Genomic DNA, 18,939 nt, shown 5'->3' with positions numbered 1-18,939 from the left:
ACACTGAGGAATTCAGACGGAACCTCCGTTGCGGAATTCCCAGCTGCGTCTCCCACCCGTGTCATAGACTCCATTCTATGCATGGGTGGATTCTTTCCTCCGTCCAAAGAATGATCAAGTGCTAAGAACACTGCTCTGGTCCTCCCCTCTGCCACACACTTCCTGCTCTGCTGATGAACACACTCCAGCCCATCAGCAGCCTCATTGGTAGTTTGCAGTCTGTCCAGAATGTCATCATGAGAGCAGGCAAGGAAACAGAGAGCAGCAGGACGAACTGGGGCAGCATTGCTGGATTGTGGCTGTAAAATAGATGCAAAAATGTATGCATAATATGCATGCAATGTTTTGTAGCAGAAGAAATATGAGGAAAGGACTTCTACTTCTTCTTGCTGGAGCCATCTTTTGTTTTTGGCTACAAAAACGATATCAAAAGCTGCACTGGCTTTTTTGCAATACTACATGTGCCAAAGCCAGACATGTATCAAGCAGGACAGAGAAGTATAAGGTTTTCCTTTTAAATCTACATTTGGCTTTGGCTCAGAAACTGAATTAAAAACTTCAAAGGGGAGAATTCACACATGGTATATTGTGCATACATATTTTGTGGCATTTTTTGTGTGAAAAAATACTGCAGCCAGATGTTAACTGGAAGTCAGTAGTGCCAGTGGCAGATTCAGTAATGAAAGGTGTGGTGTTTTTTTCTCAGGGTTTGCTGTGTTTTCTCCCTCAGAATTCTAATGTTCACACTGTGTAAAAAGATTAGAAAAGCTGTCCGCCACATAGATTATCAAATAGTTTCTTAGTACTGAATTATAATTATCTACATTGAAGTCAACAGAATGACGTCCGCCCAATACACATATTGTACTGAATACAGGACGTCTTTTAATATGGCCGTCAAATAATCTTCATGTCTGGATGTCTTTTCGGCAATGACTTCTATTATTCTATGTAGTTTACACACAGATTTTTTTGGCCGTCCTTTTACCATCTTTTTAACAAAATTCAATGGACTTTTAATAAGAGCCAAACTGAAAGGCTGTTGAAAGCCGCAATCAATAAGCCTAAGCGTAAATAATGTACCAACTTAAAATGTGCCAAAGTATAACGTCCGTTATTTGGTACTCAAAGGGTCATTGAAAATTGTTGCATGAATATAGCATTTTTCTTAGTGTTTTGTTGTTTGACACATTCTTCATGAGAAATTCTTCAATCACATGATCAAACATCACTAGTAATAGTAAAAAAAACACAACCAAAAACTACATTTACTAAAAGACACTATTTTAGAAAAACACCATAAACACTGCATAAAAATATCATAAAGCAGAATTCTACAGAAGCTCTGAGCTGTAACATGTCTATGCCAAAATTAAAAAATCTATCACTTTTATTGTAATAAGGTGAATTAAGTCAATGGGAACTAATCCATTAGTACACAAGATGTAAAATAACAGCTCTTATTTGAATAATTGTTAAATTGTCCCTGTCATTATAACTTTCAAAATTGAAATCAACAGTAGATGTGATATAAATCAAGTTTGCAGTTAAATTTTTTTGTAGTTATCATGCTGTTAAACAAAGCTATACTTACCAGAAATCCAGGTCCAGTCTTCTGAAGGCAGATTTTCTGACTTGTGCTAGTTGAAAAAAAGAGACTAAACACAGGAATTCCGGCCAGTACAGAGAGTCACAACTCAATGCATCCATCAGTCACCTGACTGCCTTCTCTGTTAGAGCACAGACGACCTGGGAAACACAGGACTTCCCATGTTAAGACTCTTTGGGGGGGAAAAAAACACAGGAAGTGCCGTGTTTTCCATGATAACAGAAAAAATAATTAATGTATATTGCAAACTTGCTTCATATCACATATACTGTTGATTTAGAAAGTTATTACAGTGACTCTTTAAATTAACTTGTGTCATTTACCGTCATTTATTGTGGCCTTGAAAAAAAAGCCTTTAAAAAAGGCTGCTTTTTATCAGTTTGCCATCTGAAGGTCAACACATTGAATTCTTTCTAATGTTCCTGAAATGGTTAATGAACATTTTTTAGAAAGTAGCAGGGTGCATTATACTGCTGAATGTGGACATTAATGAATACTGCTGCCAGAAAGGGATGGGCTTGATCTATACCAATATTTAAAGCGACTCTGTACCCACAATCTTACCCCCCCCAAACCACTTGTACCTATGAATAGCTGCTTTTAATCCAAGATCTGTCCTGTGGTCCATTTGGCAGGTGATGCAGTTATTGTCATAAAAAACTACTTTTACACTGGCAGCACTGTACCCTACGGGAGTATCTGTGCCCTAACTTTGCACCACCCCTCCGTCCCTCCTCCCCAACCTCTTCATCATTAGGAATGCCACCGGAACATTTTCTCCATGCTGAACATTTGCACAAGTGTCTTAATGATCCAGCCCATGTGCCGGGCTGACACAGGTGGGGAATAGGAGGCAATCTGCCTGGCGAATTACTAATGATGAGAAGGGCGGGGAGGAGGGACAGAGAGGTTGTGCCAGCCTAATGTATACACAATCTAGGCCACTCCGGTAGGGCACAGGGCTGACAATTTAAAAGTTGTTTTTTAGCACAATAACTTAATCATCTGCCAAACGGATTAAAAGCAGCTATCTGAAGGTAGAATAGGTTTGGGGGGGGGTCAGATTGTGGGTGCAGAGTCACTTTAAGAAGGAGGTATGCATGCCAGAAACCTTCCCACAGGCCTTTCCACAGAACATTGCCATTGTCCACTTGCCTTGACCTTATGGTGCCACCTTTTCCACAGTTAGGCAATCCACATGCACATGAACATAAACATATTGTAAAAAAAAAGCATGATTTATTAATTAAGGTCAACCTGTTCCATTGCTCTATGGCCTAGTTCTGACGCTTATATGCCCATTGTAGGTGCATTTGGTGGCTGACAGCTCCTACCAAATCTGCCCCCACAAAGCAAGATGCAAGCATTGTGTGTTCTGCAACTTTCTACTACAGCCAGCACTATGTTATTAGTTGTTCTATGATTTTAGACCAGGCAGGCTAGCCTTAGCTCGCCATATACAACAAGTCTTAGTTGCCTGCTGTTTTTTGGGGCGATATAAATGAATGGTGAGCAATGTGTTGTCCGGCACAAACTATTCTATACGGAAAAAAAGAGAAAGGAGCTGCTGCACCTCAAACTTATGGCTGACACTAATGCCTCTCGGTTACATTTAAAAACCAATGCCAGAATGTTGGTATATAATTTGATCAAACCATATTGCCTCCTGTACCACGTGCAGGTCCCCTGGTTCACAAGTCCCTACAATAAAGTGTTGGTTTTTAAATGTAGCCGAGATGCACTAGAGTCATCCATAGATATCAGCAGCTCCTTTCTCTTTTTGTCCGTATAAACTATTCTATGCTGCGGAGGCTGCAGGGGACATAACAGTGCCATGTTCTCACCTGCCCCGGTCCGCTGCAGTGGCCTTTTCCTGTCCACTGCTTTGGACGTGCCGTTCCCAAAGAAGATGAATGCTCAGCATAGACAATTTAGTGCTGTCTATGCTGAGCAGCCATTTCCTGTGGGAACAGCATGTCAGCAGAGGTTGTAAAAGCAATGACAGTGGCAGACAACAGGAAGCCTGGTAATGGCCAGCTGCAGTGGAGCAGGACAGGTAAGTAAACAGCACTGTTATGTCCTCTGCAGCAGCATAGATTAGCGGGATAATCCCTTTAAGTAGGTCCAACTCCTATACTCTAGTCCTACCACAAGTGTCTGTACAAACTCAGATATGCCACTCCTTTTATCTAGCCCAAGGTACGAGGCAGGGCTGCCACTCTCTTTGCTCCCTGGCTATGGTGGCTGATAATGAGGAGCATATCTCCCTGTTTGCCAACAACACACTTCTGTACCTAAATGCCCCAGTGCCCTACCTTCAAGCAGTGTTACCCTACCTGATTGCTTTATTTACTGTACTTCTCTGGTTTGAGGGTTAGTTGGCCCAAGTCTCAGGTATTGGCCATGGATCCCAATGCCCTGAAATGTTTGGGTGTTTTGGGGAAATCTGTTTATCTTTGGGAAAATGACTTCCTAATAACGGCGGACCTTTTACTATTTGTCTCTACATTGAATGTAAAGCCATATTGATTGCTTTTCACATGTTATATCTTAAAGACAATCTATAACTATAAAGACAAAAACAAAAAACAAACAAACTTTGAGCCATGAATAGATGGAATGCTACAATAAGGTAATGCTAGAGGCCTTACATGTTGCTCTTATCTCTGGACTGGTTAAATTTTTTCCATCAGATTTATATTACTCCCACAAGGCTACTTTAAATACATAAAGTTGATTTTTTCACCAGCCTTAGATGCCTACAGATCGGGGAAACGTTTTGCATATTTTCTGGTCTTGCCCCATCATTTACTCCTTTTGGTCTGAGGTCCTTAAATTTATGGAGCAAACAGTAGGCTTGCCACTGTTTTAGTAATAGATCCCACTTTTGATAGTGGACAATTTATGACACACAATGTCTGTCACATTAAAATCCATAATGTAATTACTCCTGTACTATGGAAAAAAAAATCATTTTAAAATTGGAAGCCTACTCTACACAGGTAGTTGGGTGTAGTGAACACCATTTTGCCCTCAGGCTATGCGCAAGAGACCGGCTGTTCCGTGACTTAAGTACCGGCCGGATGATCTTTCCAGCCGCAGTGTTCTGATGCGGGTACATCAGCGCGCGCCCGCAACAGCTGCTCGCTTCATTCTGTGAACTGACAGGTCTTTCTGCGGCCGCAATTCACTGAATTGCGGCTGCAGAAAACTGACATGTTAGTTCTTTGCAGCGCCGTATACCATAGCAGTAAAGGCAATGTTCCACACTGGGATCCCATAGCAGTAAAGGCAGTGTTCCACCCCATACAAAGTACAGCCGGTGGCAACAACGGCCATACTTTTACGTAGTGTGAACATAGCCTTATACTGTATAAATTCCCAAATGAGTTGCAAGGCTGTCCTGACAAATTCAAGAAAATATGAAACTCTAATCCTTGCGCAGCATCTTAATAATTTCTGTATGTTATATATCATATATTTATGTACCTGATGATTTGTTAAATGTCTAGACTGCATTTCTGTTTATTTTCCTTTGATATTATATTTATTGTTTCCCACCTGTGTGGGATTCTTTCTTCCACTTTGTTTTTACATTTGTCATTTTCCAGTGACAGTTTTCTCTGCTGAAAATGGTGGTGTAAATGTATTTATTTTTCAAAAAATGTGACTATAGGCATACGAACCTGAATATATTTAGCATTGCAAATAGGTACATAAATACTATACATTAAAAATACCTAAAAGGAAGCTTATATAAAAAATAGAGTATATAAGAAAAGTTATTTCAAAGGGAATCTATCAGCACCCTCAGCAAAAAGTGCTGGTAGTGCCTAATACTGTACATAACGGTACCTTTCAACCTTACAATAACACATTCCTTTAAAAAATTAGCATTTTATTCTATATGCAAATTACTTGTTTGGGTGCATTTAGGGCATGATTTTATTCCGGATGTACTGCTAATCCCTTCTGTTCCTTTATTCATGCCAAATTTGTGTTATCAATGTACCCCCATGCTGTCACTAGCACAGAGTGAAATCTCGCGATAAAGAAGCAGAAGGGAGGAGCTGTGGCAGGAATTAGCAATGAACCTGGAATGAAGACCCACCCTGAATGCACCAAGCATAAGAAATCTGCATTTAAAAGAAAATGCTTAATTATCAGGAACAATCACAAGGCTTAAAGGCAGGTACCATTATGTATAGTATGACGTCTCCTATTATGTGCTGTAAGCTTTTTATTAGTGATGACAGCCCTGATAGAGTCCCCTTAAGAAGCAGAATGTAGATCCAGGTAGTCATTAAAGATCACTGCTTGGGCTTATGGGCATGATAGAGTGATAGCATATTTGTTCTCCTTTTCAGTGATCTCTTAAGACCCAAGAGAGAAAGAATGTAAGGACAAAGAAAAGAGTATCTGAGATTTAAAGGGAAAGATAATTAAATAGAAGTACAAGTGGAGCTGACAGGAGCATATAAAATTATAGGCTTGATGGGAACCTACGTTTAGCAGGTATGGGTCTAGTTGGTCCTGTTACAGCAGCTCCATTTTCAAACACTGATGGATCCACAATGTTATTATCAGGAGGAGGGTAGGGAGGGGGAGGGGGTGCCATAAATTGGGGTGGGCTTCGGGAGTTTCCTCGTGGGGGCTTTTGTGGTACCTGCCGTCCATTACCTATATGAAGACACACAAGTTATTTAACGTTGACTTTACTTGGATATGATGCTGAATATATGAAAAGGGTTGTCCATCGAAAATCTTTTTCTTTCAAGTCAACAGGTGTCAGAAAGTTATACAGATTAGTAATTTACTTTTATTTAAAAATCTTGAGTCTTCCAGTACTGCTGTATGTCCTGCCGGAATTTTTTTAGTTTAATTCAGACACAGTGCTCTCTTCTGCCATCTGTGGGCAGAGACAGGAACTCTCCAGAGTAGGCGAGGCTTTCTATGGGAATCCCCATGAAAACCTCTCCTGCTCTAGACAGTTTCTATCTCGGCCAGAGGTGTCAGCAGAGAGCACTGTGTCAGACTGAAAATAAAACAGCACTTCCTGCATGACATATAGCAGCTAATAAGTATGGGAAGACTTGAGATTTTTAAATAGAAGTACACTACAAATCTTTATAACTTTCTGACACCTGTTGATTTTAAAGAAAAAGATTTTAGATGGACAACCCTTTTAAATAATTGTATCTTTTAGTAATGAGGCAAACACATGTGGATCACAAATGTATGTCACTATACAGACTATAAAGTATGTAACAATCTGGTTTGAACACTGTATGAGAAAGAGGTGAATTTTCAAATGCAAAGCCCTTAAACACTTAAGCAGTAACAATAATGTTTCTAAAGTCTTATCACTTTCCCCATTAATATTCTACCATGACCATGATGCCAGCTGTTTCAGCAATGAATGTGTAAATAGAAAGCTGATAGTAACATCTTTTCATATCTTATGAACCAAAATGTGTTGTTAAGATACATGTATAACAAGCTTTTAGCTGTAAATTACCGTAAGCAATTCCGTTTAGACATTTATAAGAAATTTAAGCAATATAAATAGAAATGAAGATTTTATTTGATGATACAAAGATATTTTCTGTATTGTTGCTTTAGCAAGTGCATAATATCAACATCATTAGATGCTTAGCTATTTTGGGGGTGAAAGATTTACTTACGGGTTATGTTCAGTCAGCATTTATAACCAAAACTAGGTGTGGTTTGAAAACATAAAATGTAGAAATCTTTCCCTTATAGTTTTTCTCTGTTGGACCCAATCCTTGTTTTGGCTGAAAATAGTGTCAAAACTACTGACCAAAATATTCTGTGTTAACATAGACTAAAACATGCAATATCTCCAAGTATGTAAAAGAAAAAAACTGTAAAACAGGTATAAAAAGCAGCAGTTTTTTTATTCTATTAATATATTCTATACCAAATTACATAATATATTTTAATTACACTTAATAAAGTGAACAATTTATGAGCTGCAGCTATTTTTTGGGTGGGTATACTAATGCATTCTATTAAAGTCTGTGGAAAGGCTGTTCATTGGTTCATATGTTGCACACAAAGTGGTCACAACCCCAATGCTGGAATTACAGCCTTTTTTAAGCTGTGTTTACACTGTATTTTTGTGGCAGTTTTAATATGTGCTTTCTGTTTTGATTGGAGAACGTTCACGTCTCTCAATGACTTCAACTAATAACTAGAGATGAGCGAACCTCGAGCATGCTCGAGTCGATCCGAACTCGAACTTTCGGCATTTGATTAGCGGTGGCTGCTGAAGTTGGATAAAGCCCTAAGGCTATGTGGAAAACATGGATATAGTCATTGGCTGTATCCATGTTTTCCAGACAACCTTAGAGCTTTATCCAAGTTCAGCAGCCCCAGCTAATCAAATACCAAACGTTCGGGTTCGGATCGACTCGAACCCGAACCCTGTTTGCTCATCTCTACTAATAACCCCAAAATAAATAAATAAATGTATATATATATATATATGTGTGTGTGTGTATATATATATATATATATATATATATATATATATATATATATACACATACACACTACCGTTCAAAAGTTTGGGGTCACATTGGAATGTCCTTATTTTTGAAGGAAAAGCACTGTACTTTTCAATGAAGATAACTCAAAACTAGTCGTAACTTTAAACAAATACACTCTATACATTGCTAATGTGGTAAATTACTATTCTAGCTGCAAATGTCTGGTTTTTGGTGCAATATCTACATAGGTTTAGAAGCCCATTTCCAGCAACTATCACTCCAGTGTTCTAATGGTACAGTGTGTTTGCTCATTGGCTCAGAAGGCTAATTGATGATTAGAAAACTCTTGTGCAATCATGTTCACACATCTGAAAACAGTCTAGCTCGTTACAGAAGCTACAAAACTGACCTTCCTTTGAGCAGATTGTGTTTCTGGAGCATCACATTTGTGGGGTCAATTAAACGCTCAAAATGGCCAGAAAAAGAGAACTTTCATTTGAAACTCGACAGTCTATTCTTGTTCTTAGAAATTAAAGCTATTCCATGCGAGAAATTGCTAAGAAATTGAAGATTTCCTACAACGGTGTGTACTACTCCCTTCAGAGGACAGCACAAACAGGCTCTAACCAGAGTAGAAAAAGAAGTGGGAGGCCGCGTTGCACAACTAAGCAAGAAGATAAGCACATTAGAGTCTCTAGTTTGAGAAACAGACACCTCACAGGTCCCCAACTGGCATCTTCATTAAATAGTACCCGCAAAACACCAGTGTCAACATCTACAGTGAAGAGGCGGCTGCGGGATTTTGGGCTTCAGGGCAAAGTGGCAAAGAAAGAAGAACGTTTGTGAGACGCAGAACAAATGAAAAGATGCTGGAAGAATGCCTGACGCCATCTGTTAAGCATGGTGGAGGTAATGTGATGGTCTGGGGTTGCTTTGGTGCTGGTAAGGTGGGAGATTTGTACAGGGTAAAAGGGATTCTGAATAAGGAAGGCTATCACTCAATTTTGCAACGCCATGCCATACCCAGTGGACAGCGCTTGATTGGAGCCAATTTCATCCTACAACAGGACAATGACCATAAACACACCTCCAAATTGTGCAAGAACTATTTACAGCAGAAGCAGGCAGCTGGTATTCTATCGGTAATGGAGTGGCCAGCGCAGTCACCAGATCTGAACCCCATTGAGCTGTTGTAGGAGCAGCTTGACCGTATGGTACGCCAGAAGTGCCCATCCAACCAATCAAACTTGTGGGAGCTGCTTCTAGAAGCGTGGGGTGCAATTTCTTCAGCTTACCTCAACAGATTAATAGCTAGAATGCCAAAGGTGTGCAATGCTATAATTGCTGCAAAAGGTGGATTCTTTGACAAAAGCAAAGTTTGATGTAATACAAATCATTATTTCTAACCTTGTCAATGTCTTGACTCTATTTTCTATTCATTTCACAACGTATGGTGGTGAATAAGTGTGACTTTTCATGGAAAACACAAAATAGTTTGAGTGACCCCAAACTTTTGAACGGTAGTGTATATATACTGTAGAAGTAAGTATGTCATATAACAGTTAGGTTCTGTTTCAACTAACATCATGACCTCCATTTAAAATCAATCTATAAGTTCAATTCTTTGCTGTAATAATAATGCTAAAGACTGCTTTATTCTTACTATTAAAAATAATGGAAATCCTGACAACTTATATATAAAGCTATTGTCTGTAACTGAAGCAATAGTTAGATTTATTGCATAGCATAAGTTTGTGTCGCCTGGTCTACCAATTTGGTCAATGACCACACAGCTTATACTAGCTTCAGTTTTTCCTCTGCGGTCTTCTTGACTAAACTGTGTTAACAAAATGTACAGACAATAAGTAAAATATTTCATTCTTTATCACTTTTTATCAACTTATCCTTACCAATAAGTTTATCCCGTATCATCCTATTTTTTATTTTTACTTTTTTCAAGCTATTTTTATATATTATATATTAAATTTATGTACTACTTTGATATATTGTACCACTATGTTTACTTAATAGATGCATCTTTTTTATTTCCTATAATAATGTATATTTCTATTTATTAAATCTACCAATTTACATTTACATTTCTAACTAGAGGGCCTACACCTTTCTTCTTTTGGTTTCCATTTTTTTCCTTGGGGTATAGGGATACTTTAGGTTAACCTCGTTAAAAGTGCATTATAGCAGTTGAACTCACACTCCTTTCCTTTTTTAATAAGTAAAATAGGTAGTTAAAAAAAACAACAACGCTGTGACTGAATTACACAAAAGGTGGCTCTCATAATGTGTTCTAATGCATATATATTTAGCCTGTGTTTATAAAAGCAGTTCAACTAAGGACAGCATGGATAATGTCATTTAATATCCAGATAATAATTATCTGAAGCTACAGAGCAAAAATATGCTTCTATTTGTGGCCACGCCATTTACCTAAGTAGGTCAGGGTTGTTTAGGGCCATACATATTCTTCAGTAACACAAAATACAAAGGAATACATCTTGCAGTACACTTTTATACCTACGCTTGCCTACTAGAAGACATGGCTCCCTAGAGCAAGCTATTTTCTTGTAGTAGCTAGCAAATCATTCAGCTATGTTCACAAAATAAAAGTAAAACATGGCTGTAAAACAAGGAATAAATACTTTTTTTTTTAATCTAATCTATTACAGAAAAAAATTCCATGAAAATATAACAGCCATCTGTGCACACATTGCATGACAGAGGAGTGGGCCTGTGCGATGATACCAGCACCTACATCTATCGTCATTTGGATATGTGCAGTGAACGAAAACAGACGTAGGCGATGGTATGAGCAGTCAGGCCCATCTCTCTGTGATGAACTGAGAGGTGTGATTACAGCTAAATGTAGCCACATGACTTTAACTAGTTGGGATCCCAGGACCTCCCTAATGACTAGTTGAAAAGAATTTGCACACAGCGCAGGAATGAATAAACGTTCATTTTTGGGGCTTTGAAGGCTGGGACTAAAGAAGCACAAATATGCTTGGGCACTGTGTTAGGCGCTTTATTGACTGCATTAAAAAGCTGCCTTAAGGAGACATGCATTTCAGGTAAGTATACATTTGTTATAAAGCATGATATCCAAAAAAAACAATTAGTGTAAATTGTAAGTCTGCTTTATATCACCTCCCCTGTTTATTTAGATTTTAAAAGTTGTAACGACAGGTACATTTCAAAGGAAATCCATCAGCTATAATTCACCCTTCAACAGATTCCCTTTAAGGGTGGGTTCACACATGCAGGATCTGCAGCAGATTTGAAGCTGCAGAATTGCTTTGAATCTGCAACTTAAAATCTGCACCATTAAATCTGCTGCAGATCCTGTATGTTTGAACCCACCCTAATGCCATGTTCACGTGGCATATAACACCGGCCGTTCTGTGACTAGGCCCGATCACAGAATGGCTGGTGTTACTGAAGATCATCCCAGACGGTACTGCAGTACCGGCCCAATGATCTTCACTACTAATGAATTCGGATGCGTCTGGAGTGTATACACTCCGGCCGGGATTGCCTCACCATGCAGCACAATGTAAGTAAAGTAAAGTAAGTAAATAGGCAACAATGGCCATGATTAATACTTTACATTTTTAATAATTACGTTGTGTGAACTTGGCCTAAAGGGGTTTTCGACTTAAAACTAGGGGACAAGTAAGAGATTGCAGGGGCCCAACCTTTGTACCCCCTCCCGGTGATGTCTACAGTACATTGGCCCCCAGTTACTTTGTTTTGAATACAGCCACGCGGCTTTAATAATTTTCTATTGAGCTGCCGGAAAGAGCTGAGTGCTGTATTCAGCTCTCTCCAGCAGCTTCATACATTCTCTACAGTACAGAGCAAAGTACAGCACTTGGCTCTTTCTGGCAGCTCCATAGAGGATAAACAGTTTGTATTTTGTGTGGCTGGTCCAATCTCATGCTGGACTGGGTCCCTGGCCTCCTATAAAATGTTCATTTGTACTATAGTCTCAACTTACTATTAGTCTTTACAATATTGCTGGGTGGGGGCCAGGGGCCAGGCTAGGGTCACTGTCTGTGTTCTCCATGTCCCTTCTTTGGTTGTACTCTATTACTGACAGGCACCATTTACAATAGGCTTTGGGCTACATCGCTGGTATGTATTAGGAAACCTTCAAAAAGGATATACCGGATGTATACCGTGAAGTGCCTGGGGTATGCCCATATGGGGAGATTTATCAAACTGGTGTAAAGTAGAATTGGCCCAGTTGCCCCTAGCAACCAATCAGATTGCCCCTTTCACTTTCCAAGGAATCTATGAAGAATGAAAAGTGGAATCTGACTGGTTGCTAGGGGCAACTGAGCCAGTTCTACTTAACACCCTTTTGATAATTTTCCCCGTAGAGTTTAGTAGACCAAACTTGCGCTACTTGTGATGACATTTGTTTTTTTCCCTCATATGAATTAGATGCTTCTGAAAACAAACTGTATTTCTGAGTGATGTGTAGTGGGAGATTATATCTTCTTCCAAGAAGCCAGGAGTGTCCCATATTTCAGAAGGCAGGTTTTCATTTTTGTTTTGCATATAACATGTACACAGCACTCTGACTCTCAGGAAATCAGGAAGATGGAGAAGAAGATTGCTTTGCTTCATGACAGAATTTATTATTTTGTCTTTACCTGGACCTCCTTGATAATGTTTTATGGAATACAAAAACCACAGTAGGTTCAGGCTTCCCTCAGACAAAACTTCTACACAGTGTTCCCTAATGCTTCTAATTTTAGTGTAAATTACTATCAGGTTTTTTCTTTGGTATTTTATCCTTGTGCTTTTTTTCAGAACAATTCATGTGATTCTTTGTTATGTAATTCCAGGTCTTCTACTACTTCTATTGAAGAACTGGTGAAAAAAACACCAGAAAAAGCACCAATATGCATATAGAAATGGCATTATTTCTGGCAATTTACCCCCTATTGAAGTGTATGGAAAAAAACGCAGATGTTAATAAAGAAAGCTGCCTGATGCAGGCTCTGATGCGATTTAACAAAAAACACAAAGACAGTGAAAAACACTAAGGGCCACATGTATCATCCGGCGAATGGATGATTTTCGGCGGAAAGTGCTGATTTGCGTCTTTTTTTAAGCAAAAATGGCGGATTTGCGAATAAAATATTCGCAAATCGGCACTTTCCGCCGAGTACGCCAGGGGGCGGAAAAGGGCCGGAGAGTGGGCGGAACGGAGGGCGCGGACTCAGAGTCCGCGCGATTTATCATCCGTTCCGCCAAAATGTACGCCGAAAACCTACTCCAGTCCTCAGCTGGCGTAGGTTTTCGGCGGTGCGCAACGGCGCGCACGGGATTTATGTAGAGGCAGTCCGCCTCTACATAAATCTCCGTAGCGCCGGAGCTGCGGGGGCATTTTTACGTCCGGCGTAAAAAACGCCGGACTTAATAAATGCCTCCCTAAGCTTCCCTGAAAGAATGCCATAGTAAAAAATGCCCTGTGGGTATTGCAGTTTATTTTTCCCAACTGACTCTCAGCTAACATCTGGCCACAGCGTTTTTTGTGGGAAAAGGGTAATGTGTCAAATTTGGTGATTTAGTGGTGTTTTTAGTAAAGTAAAACACTGCTTTTTTTACATACTCAAATACTTCGAAGCTCACCACATTACTTGCTTTGATTCCAATGTTCTGGTATGTGTCAATTTCAGAAGACAGCATGGATTCCACACCAATTCATAAGTACTATAAACAGAAAGTTATGGTTCCAGCTCCATCTCTTAAGAAGTTTTAGCCTTTATTTCCCAACTAGCATGTAAAATGTCAAATAAATGGTAAATGTTAGTTGACTAAGGGGGACATGCTCTTGAAATGTGTCAGACACTTTTTTTTGTAATGTTATGTTAATGTTTTTACATGCTGGCTTGAAAATAAAGGTGGATGTATTTACAAGTTTGTTCTTATTTTAACATTAGTCAAGTTGGACATACCTACTGGAGGTCACTTTGTTTCTCAACTGCTTAGCTTGTATTTTAAGAAACTAACCCAAGTTGCTGAGTTGCTGGGTAAGCCAAGGTCATCTGTTTCATTGATCAAATTCAGTATTCTAATTAATGTGACAAACCCCTGCCATATTCCTGACCACTTCACTGCTCCATCAGTGCTACCACTGCTAATCCTTGACTATTCTAGGGACCACAACCTAACAACTCTACAGTAATGCCCCTATTCCACGAGTCGTTTGGAGGAGCAAACGAGCGCTATTAGCGCTATTCAACGCGGCTGCAGCGAGCGGGTGAGTGCGGAAGGGGCTGCTCGGAGGATCGCTGATCGTCCGGGCAGCCCATAGGATATAGCGGCATCTGCTGCCGACGCTCCTATTCAACGGAGCGACAGCAGCAGATCGCTGCTATATCAGTCGCTTGTTTTTCAACATGTTGAAAAACAAGCGACTGCAACGATCAGCCGACATGAAGGATGTCGGCTGATCGTTGCACTCTATTCCACGGGACGAATATTGTTCGTAGCGGCCTTTAAACGACCCGTGGAATAGGGGCTTTAGTCTATTTCACCTTGTGAAGGTTAAGGGTGAAACAAAGGAGAATTCTTTTAATCTATACAGTCAGAAAATCCACATTCCATTACATGACCATAACTATTTTACTAGCCAATGATTTTCAAACCAATTCACCAGCATCCCTGCTTGTCAGCATTTATGAACTTGTCAAATAAGTGGATCTATAGGACAATTCCAGATGTCTAAGTGGCTCTTAAGTACCTTATTTGACTGTGGCATTCTGTGCTTACCCCTCTAGGTACAATGTTAGGCTATGTTCCCACTACGTATATTTTTGTAAAACCACAGCTGTTGCTGCCAATTGCAATAACGGCCGTGATTAATACGAAAATATACGTGACATTGCCACCTATGGAATCCCGGCCGGAGTGTATACACATATTATACACTACAGGCCGGGATCCCTAGCGGCGCCGCGAGAAACTGACATGTCAGTTTTCTGTGGCCGCTATTCATTAAATCGTGGCCGCAGAAAATCCTGTCAGTGCACACTATGGAGCAAGCGGCTCCGGACGCTTTTCGCTTTAAACAGACTAACCAAATTACATTCTGTCAAAAATTGCCGCTGATACTCAATAGTTTCTATATTTCCCCTCTGCAGCCCCAGAATATCAACAAGCTTTTACTAGGGTCAAGAAATCATTTGTCTATTCTAGAGACAGCAGCATGAAAATTCTTTTGCTTGAAAGCCCACCTCCTTGTGGCGCATGGGTAAAAGCCAAGGTACTGTATTCCCTTGAATCTGAATCTTTGCCTAACAATTATCAAAAAGACTATGGCTTCGAAAGCCAAAAATGCTGGTACGTGTCCATAAAAAAATCCTATATATTTATTAGGAGACTTAAAGAAGAAGTCCGGCCAAAATTAATTTTTTATATGTTATTACTGATGGAAAGTTATACAATTTTCTAATGTACATTAATTATGGGAAATGCTCATATACTGCTATTTCCCTTAATTTAGTGTATCAGGAAGTGTTAGAATTATCTCTGAAGCAGTGACGTCACGACAAAAGGTGTAATTCCTAAGGAGTGTCCAGCAGGGGGCGCACTATATATAGAAATCAATGAGTACCATTGACTTCTATATATAGTGCGCCCCTGCTGGACACTCCATTGGAATTACAAAGGATGTGTATGTAAATGTAGTATACAGTGTTTTTGATTAAATACATTTATGAAATACTTTGGGGAGCAAGTCTCCTTGCTCCCCAAAGTATTCCATAAATGTAAGCAATCAGTACATAACAGTAACCCACCGAACCGCCGCCGCCCGCCCTCCCGCCGCTACCGAACGCCCACCGCTCTGGACTACTGAACTACTACTCTCCCCACCTGCTCATAGCATGAGCAAGTGATGGGAGAGTGGTAGCTGGGTTATATCTCCGAGATCGCTGCCACTGATGCCGCTCATCACTGCAGCCATCATCCCCCTCCTGCTGCTTTACTCTATCTCAGAGCTATAATCTGGCTACTACTCTCCCATCACCTGCGCATGCTATGAGCAGGTGTGGAGAGTAGGAGTGCGCCGCCGCTGCCGCTGATGCTGCCGAGCAGGGGGAGCTGCACATCACTGCAGCTATCATCCCCCTCCGCTCCCCCCTCCTGCTGCTTCCTTACACTATCTGATGGCTGACTCCCTGCCCGGCCGCCGCTCTCCGATCACACGTGCTGGCGGCCGGGCGGGGAGTTAGCTATCAGATAGAGTAAGGAAGCAGCAGGAGGGGGATGATGGCTGTAGTGATGTGCGGCTCCCCCTGCACGGCAGCATCAGCGGCGGCGAACTACTACTCTCCCCACCTGCTCATAGCATGCGCAGGTGATGGGAAAGTAGTAGCCGGATTATATCTCTGAGATAGAGTAAGGAAGTAGCAGGAGGGGGGTGATGGCTGCAGTGATTAGCGGCTCCCCTGCGCAGCGGCGGCGGCGATCTCGGAGATATAACCCAGCTACTACTCTCCCATCACCTGCGCATGCTATGAGCAGGTGGGGAGAGTAGTAGTTCAGTAGTCCAGAGCGGCGGGCGGGCAGCGGCGATTCGGCAGGCTTACTGTTATGTACTGATTGCTTACATTTATGGAATACTTTGGGGAGCAAGGACACTTGCTACCCAAAGTATTTCATAAATGTATTCAATCAAAAACACGGTTTACATACACATCCTTTGTAATTCCAATGGAGTGTCCAGCAGGGGCGCAATATATAGAAGTCAATGGTACTCATTGATTTCTATATATAGTGCTGGACACTCCATAGGAATTACAACTTTCGTTGTGACGTCACTGCTTCAGAGATAATTCTAACACTTCCTGATACACTAAATTAAGGGAAATAGCAGTATATGAGCATTTCCCATAATTAATGTACATTAGAAAATTGTATAACTTTCCATCAGTAATAACATTTAAAAAATAAATTTTGGCCGGACTTCTCCTTTAAATGCTTATAACTTGGTTATAACAGGGGATGTGATATAAAGAAATTCTTGCAATTTACATAATTTTTTTTAGCATGCTTTAAAACAAATCCAGGTCCAGTCTCTCTGCAAAAATGAGACCAAATACAGGAAGTCCTGGCCAGTACAGAGTGTCATGGCTTAACACAGCCATCAATGAAATGACTGCCTTCTCTGTGAGCATGCAGAGGATCAGGACTTCCTGCGTTTGGCTGCGTGCTGTAGCTGCAGCAGGCTCTGTTTGTTTGTGTGTGCGTGTGCTATGGCTGCAGCAGGCTGTGTGTGTATGCTATGGCTGCAGCAGGCTGTGTGTGTGCTATGGCTGCAGCAGGCTGTGTGTGTGTGTGTGTGTGTGTGCTATGGCTGCAGCAGGTTGTGTGTGTGCTTTTGCTGCAGCAGGCTGTGTGTGTATGCTATGGCTGCAGGAGGCTGTGTGGGTGTGTGTGTGTGTGCTATGGCTGCAGCAGGCTGTGTGTGTATGCTATGGCTGCAGCAGGCTCTGTGTGTATGCCATGGCTGCAGCAGGCTGTATGAGTGTGTTTACTCTTGCTGCAGCAGGCTGTGTGTGTGTGTGTGTGTGTGTGTACTATGGCTGTGGCAGGCTGTGTGTGTGTGTGTGCTATGGTTGCAGCATGCTGTAAGTGTGTCTGCTATGGCTGTAGCAGGCTGTGTGTGTGCTATAGCAGCAGCAGGCTGTGTGTGTGTGTGTGTGTGTGTGTGTGTGTGTGCGTGCGTGCTAAAGGCTGCAGCAGGCTGTGTGGGTGTGTTAGAGAGAGAGAGGCAGATGTTAAAGGGGTGTTCTGGGCAACAGTGTAAAATCCAGAGGGGACAGGGGGTGGTGGAATGATTAAAAAAAGTTATTTTTACCTGCCTCCATTGTGCAGCGTCAAGGCCCTCTAAATGACTATGGATGACCCATCTATATCACTATGGATGACCTCTATATCACTTATATCTTTTGTTAGCAGTGTTTTGTTGTGTATGGTGAATACTGAGGGTGCGTTTACATAGAAAGATTTATCTGACAGATTTTGGAAGCCAAAGCCAGAAATGGATTTGAAAAGAGGATAGATCCCAGTCTTTCCTTTATGACCTGATCCCTGTTTATAGTCTGTTCCTGGTTTTGGCTTAAAAGATCTGTCAGATTAATCTGTCTGTGTAAACGCAACATTAGTTAGAACATAGAAAATTGTCAGCACCTACTTCATCTAGTCTAGTTTTGAGTTGTTCAGGACATGGTGGCTGGAGACTAGCTACATTCACTGCACACACAGAAGAGAATCTGTTTTATTTCTTTTCTTATTCCCTCAGAAGTCACCCCAGGATCATGTAGGACATTAGGAAGAAGCTGCCGGGCCAGTTATACTTTAAACCAGTGTGATAAATAAATCCCCTGGTGTCTGACTGGCAATTTATGAAGGAGCTGGAGTCGGTGTCAGGAGTCCGTCCCTGATAAAAGCAGGAGTCGGAGCTGCAGCTTACAGACTCCACAGCCCTGCCAACCACAACTTAATAGAAACAGATCACTGATCTCAGGGAGACCAGCCAAAGATAACACTGCCAGCTGCCGTTTAAAGTGCTTAATGCAGTGAAATCCTAGGTGCATTGCTCCCTGGGAAACATAAATATGCAAAAGAAAGAGCCTGTGGGGCCTCATTTAAGAGTCTCGAAACACAACTTGGCCACAATTTACTGACACTTCAGAGCTGCAAAAAATATGTGTTTTAAGTGATGCAGTTTTAAACAACTACATTAAATGTATAAATAGTCGAGCTGACAATTTCTCTTTAAAG

At 40.9% G+C, this 18,939-nt stretch overlaps 1 protein-coding gene across 8 annotated transcripts in view; it reads right to left on the bottom strand.

The window, feature by feature from the left end:
- COBL (cordon-bleu WH2 repeat protein) overlaps window positions 1–18,939 on the bottom strand; it is a 342,443-nt gene that overhangs the window by 63,211 nt on the left and 260,293 nt on the right. For 7 of the 8 annotated variants that reach the window (XM_069958515.1, XM_069958510.1, XM_069958512.1 and 4 more), the window contains one exon: window positions 6,116–6,289. The exons of the other annotated variant lie outside the window; for it this stretch is intronic. In XM_069958515.1, coding sequence (XP_069814616.1) covers window positions 6,116–6,289 — 174 coding nt within the window. The remainder of the gene's footprint in view (window positions 1–6,115; window positions 6,290–18,939) is intronic. 8 annotated transcript variants of the gene reach the window in all.

The sequence above is a fragment of the Dendropsophus ebraccatus genome, chromosome 2, assembly GCF_027789765.1.
Source record: "Dendropsophus ebraccatus isolate aDenEbr1 chromosome 2, aDenEbr1.pat, whole genome shotgun sequence".
Classification (NCBI taxonomy): Eukaryota; Metazoa; Chordata; class Amphibia; order Anura; family Hylidae; genus Dendropsophus; species Dendropsophus ebraccatus.
This window is presented reverse-complemented; position numbering and strand designations above follow the sequence as displayed.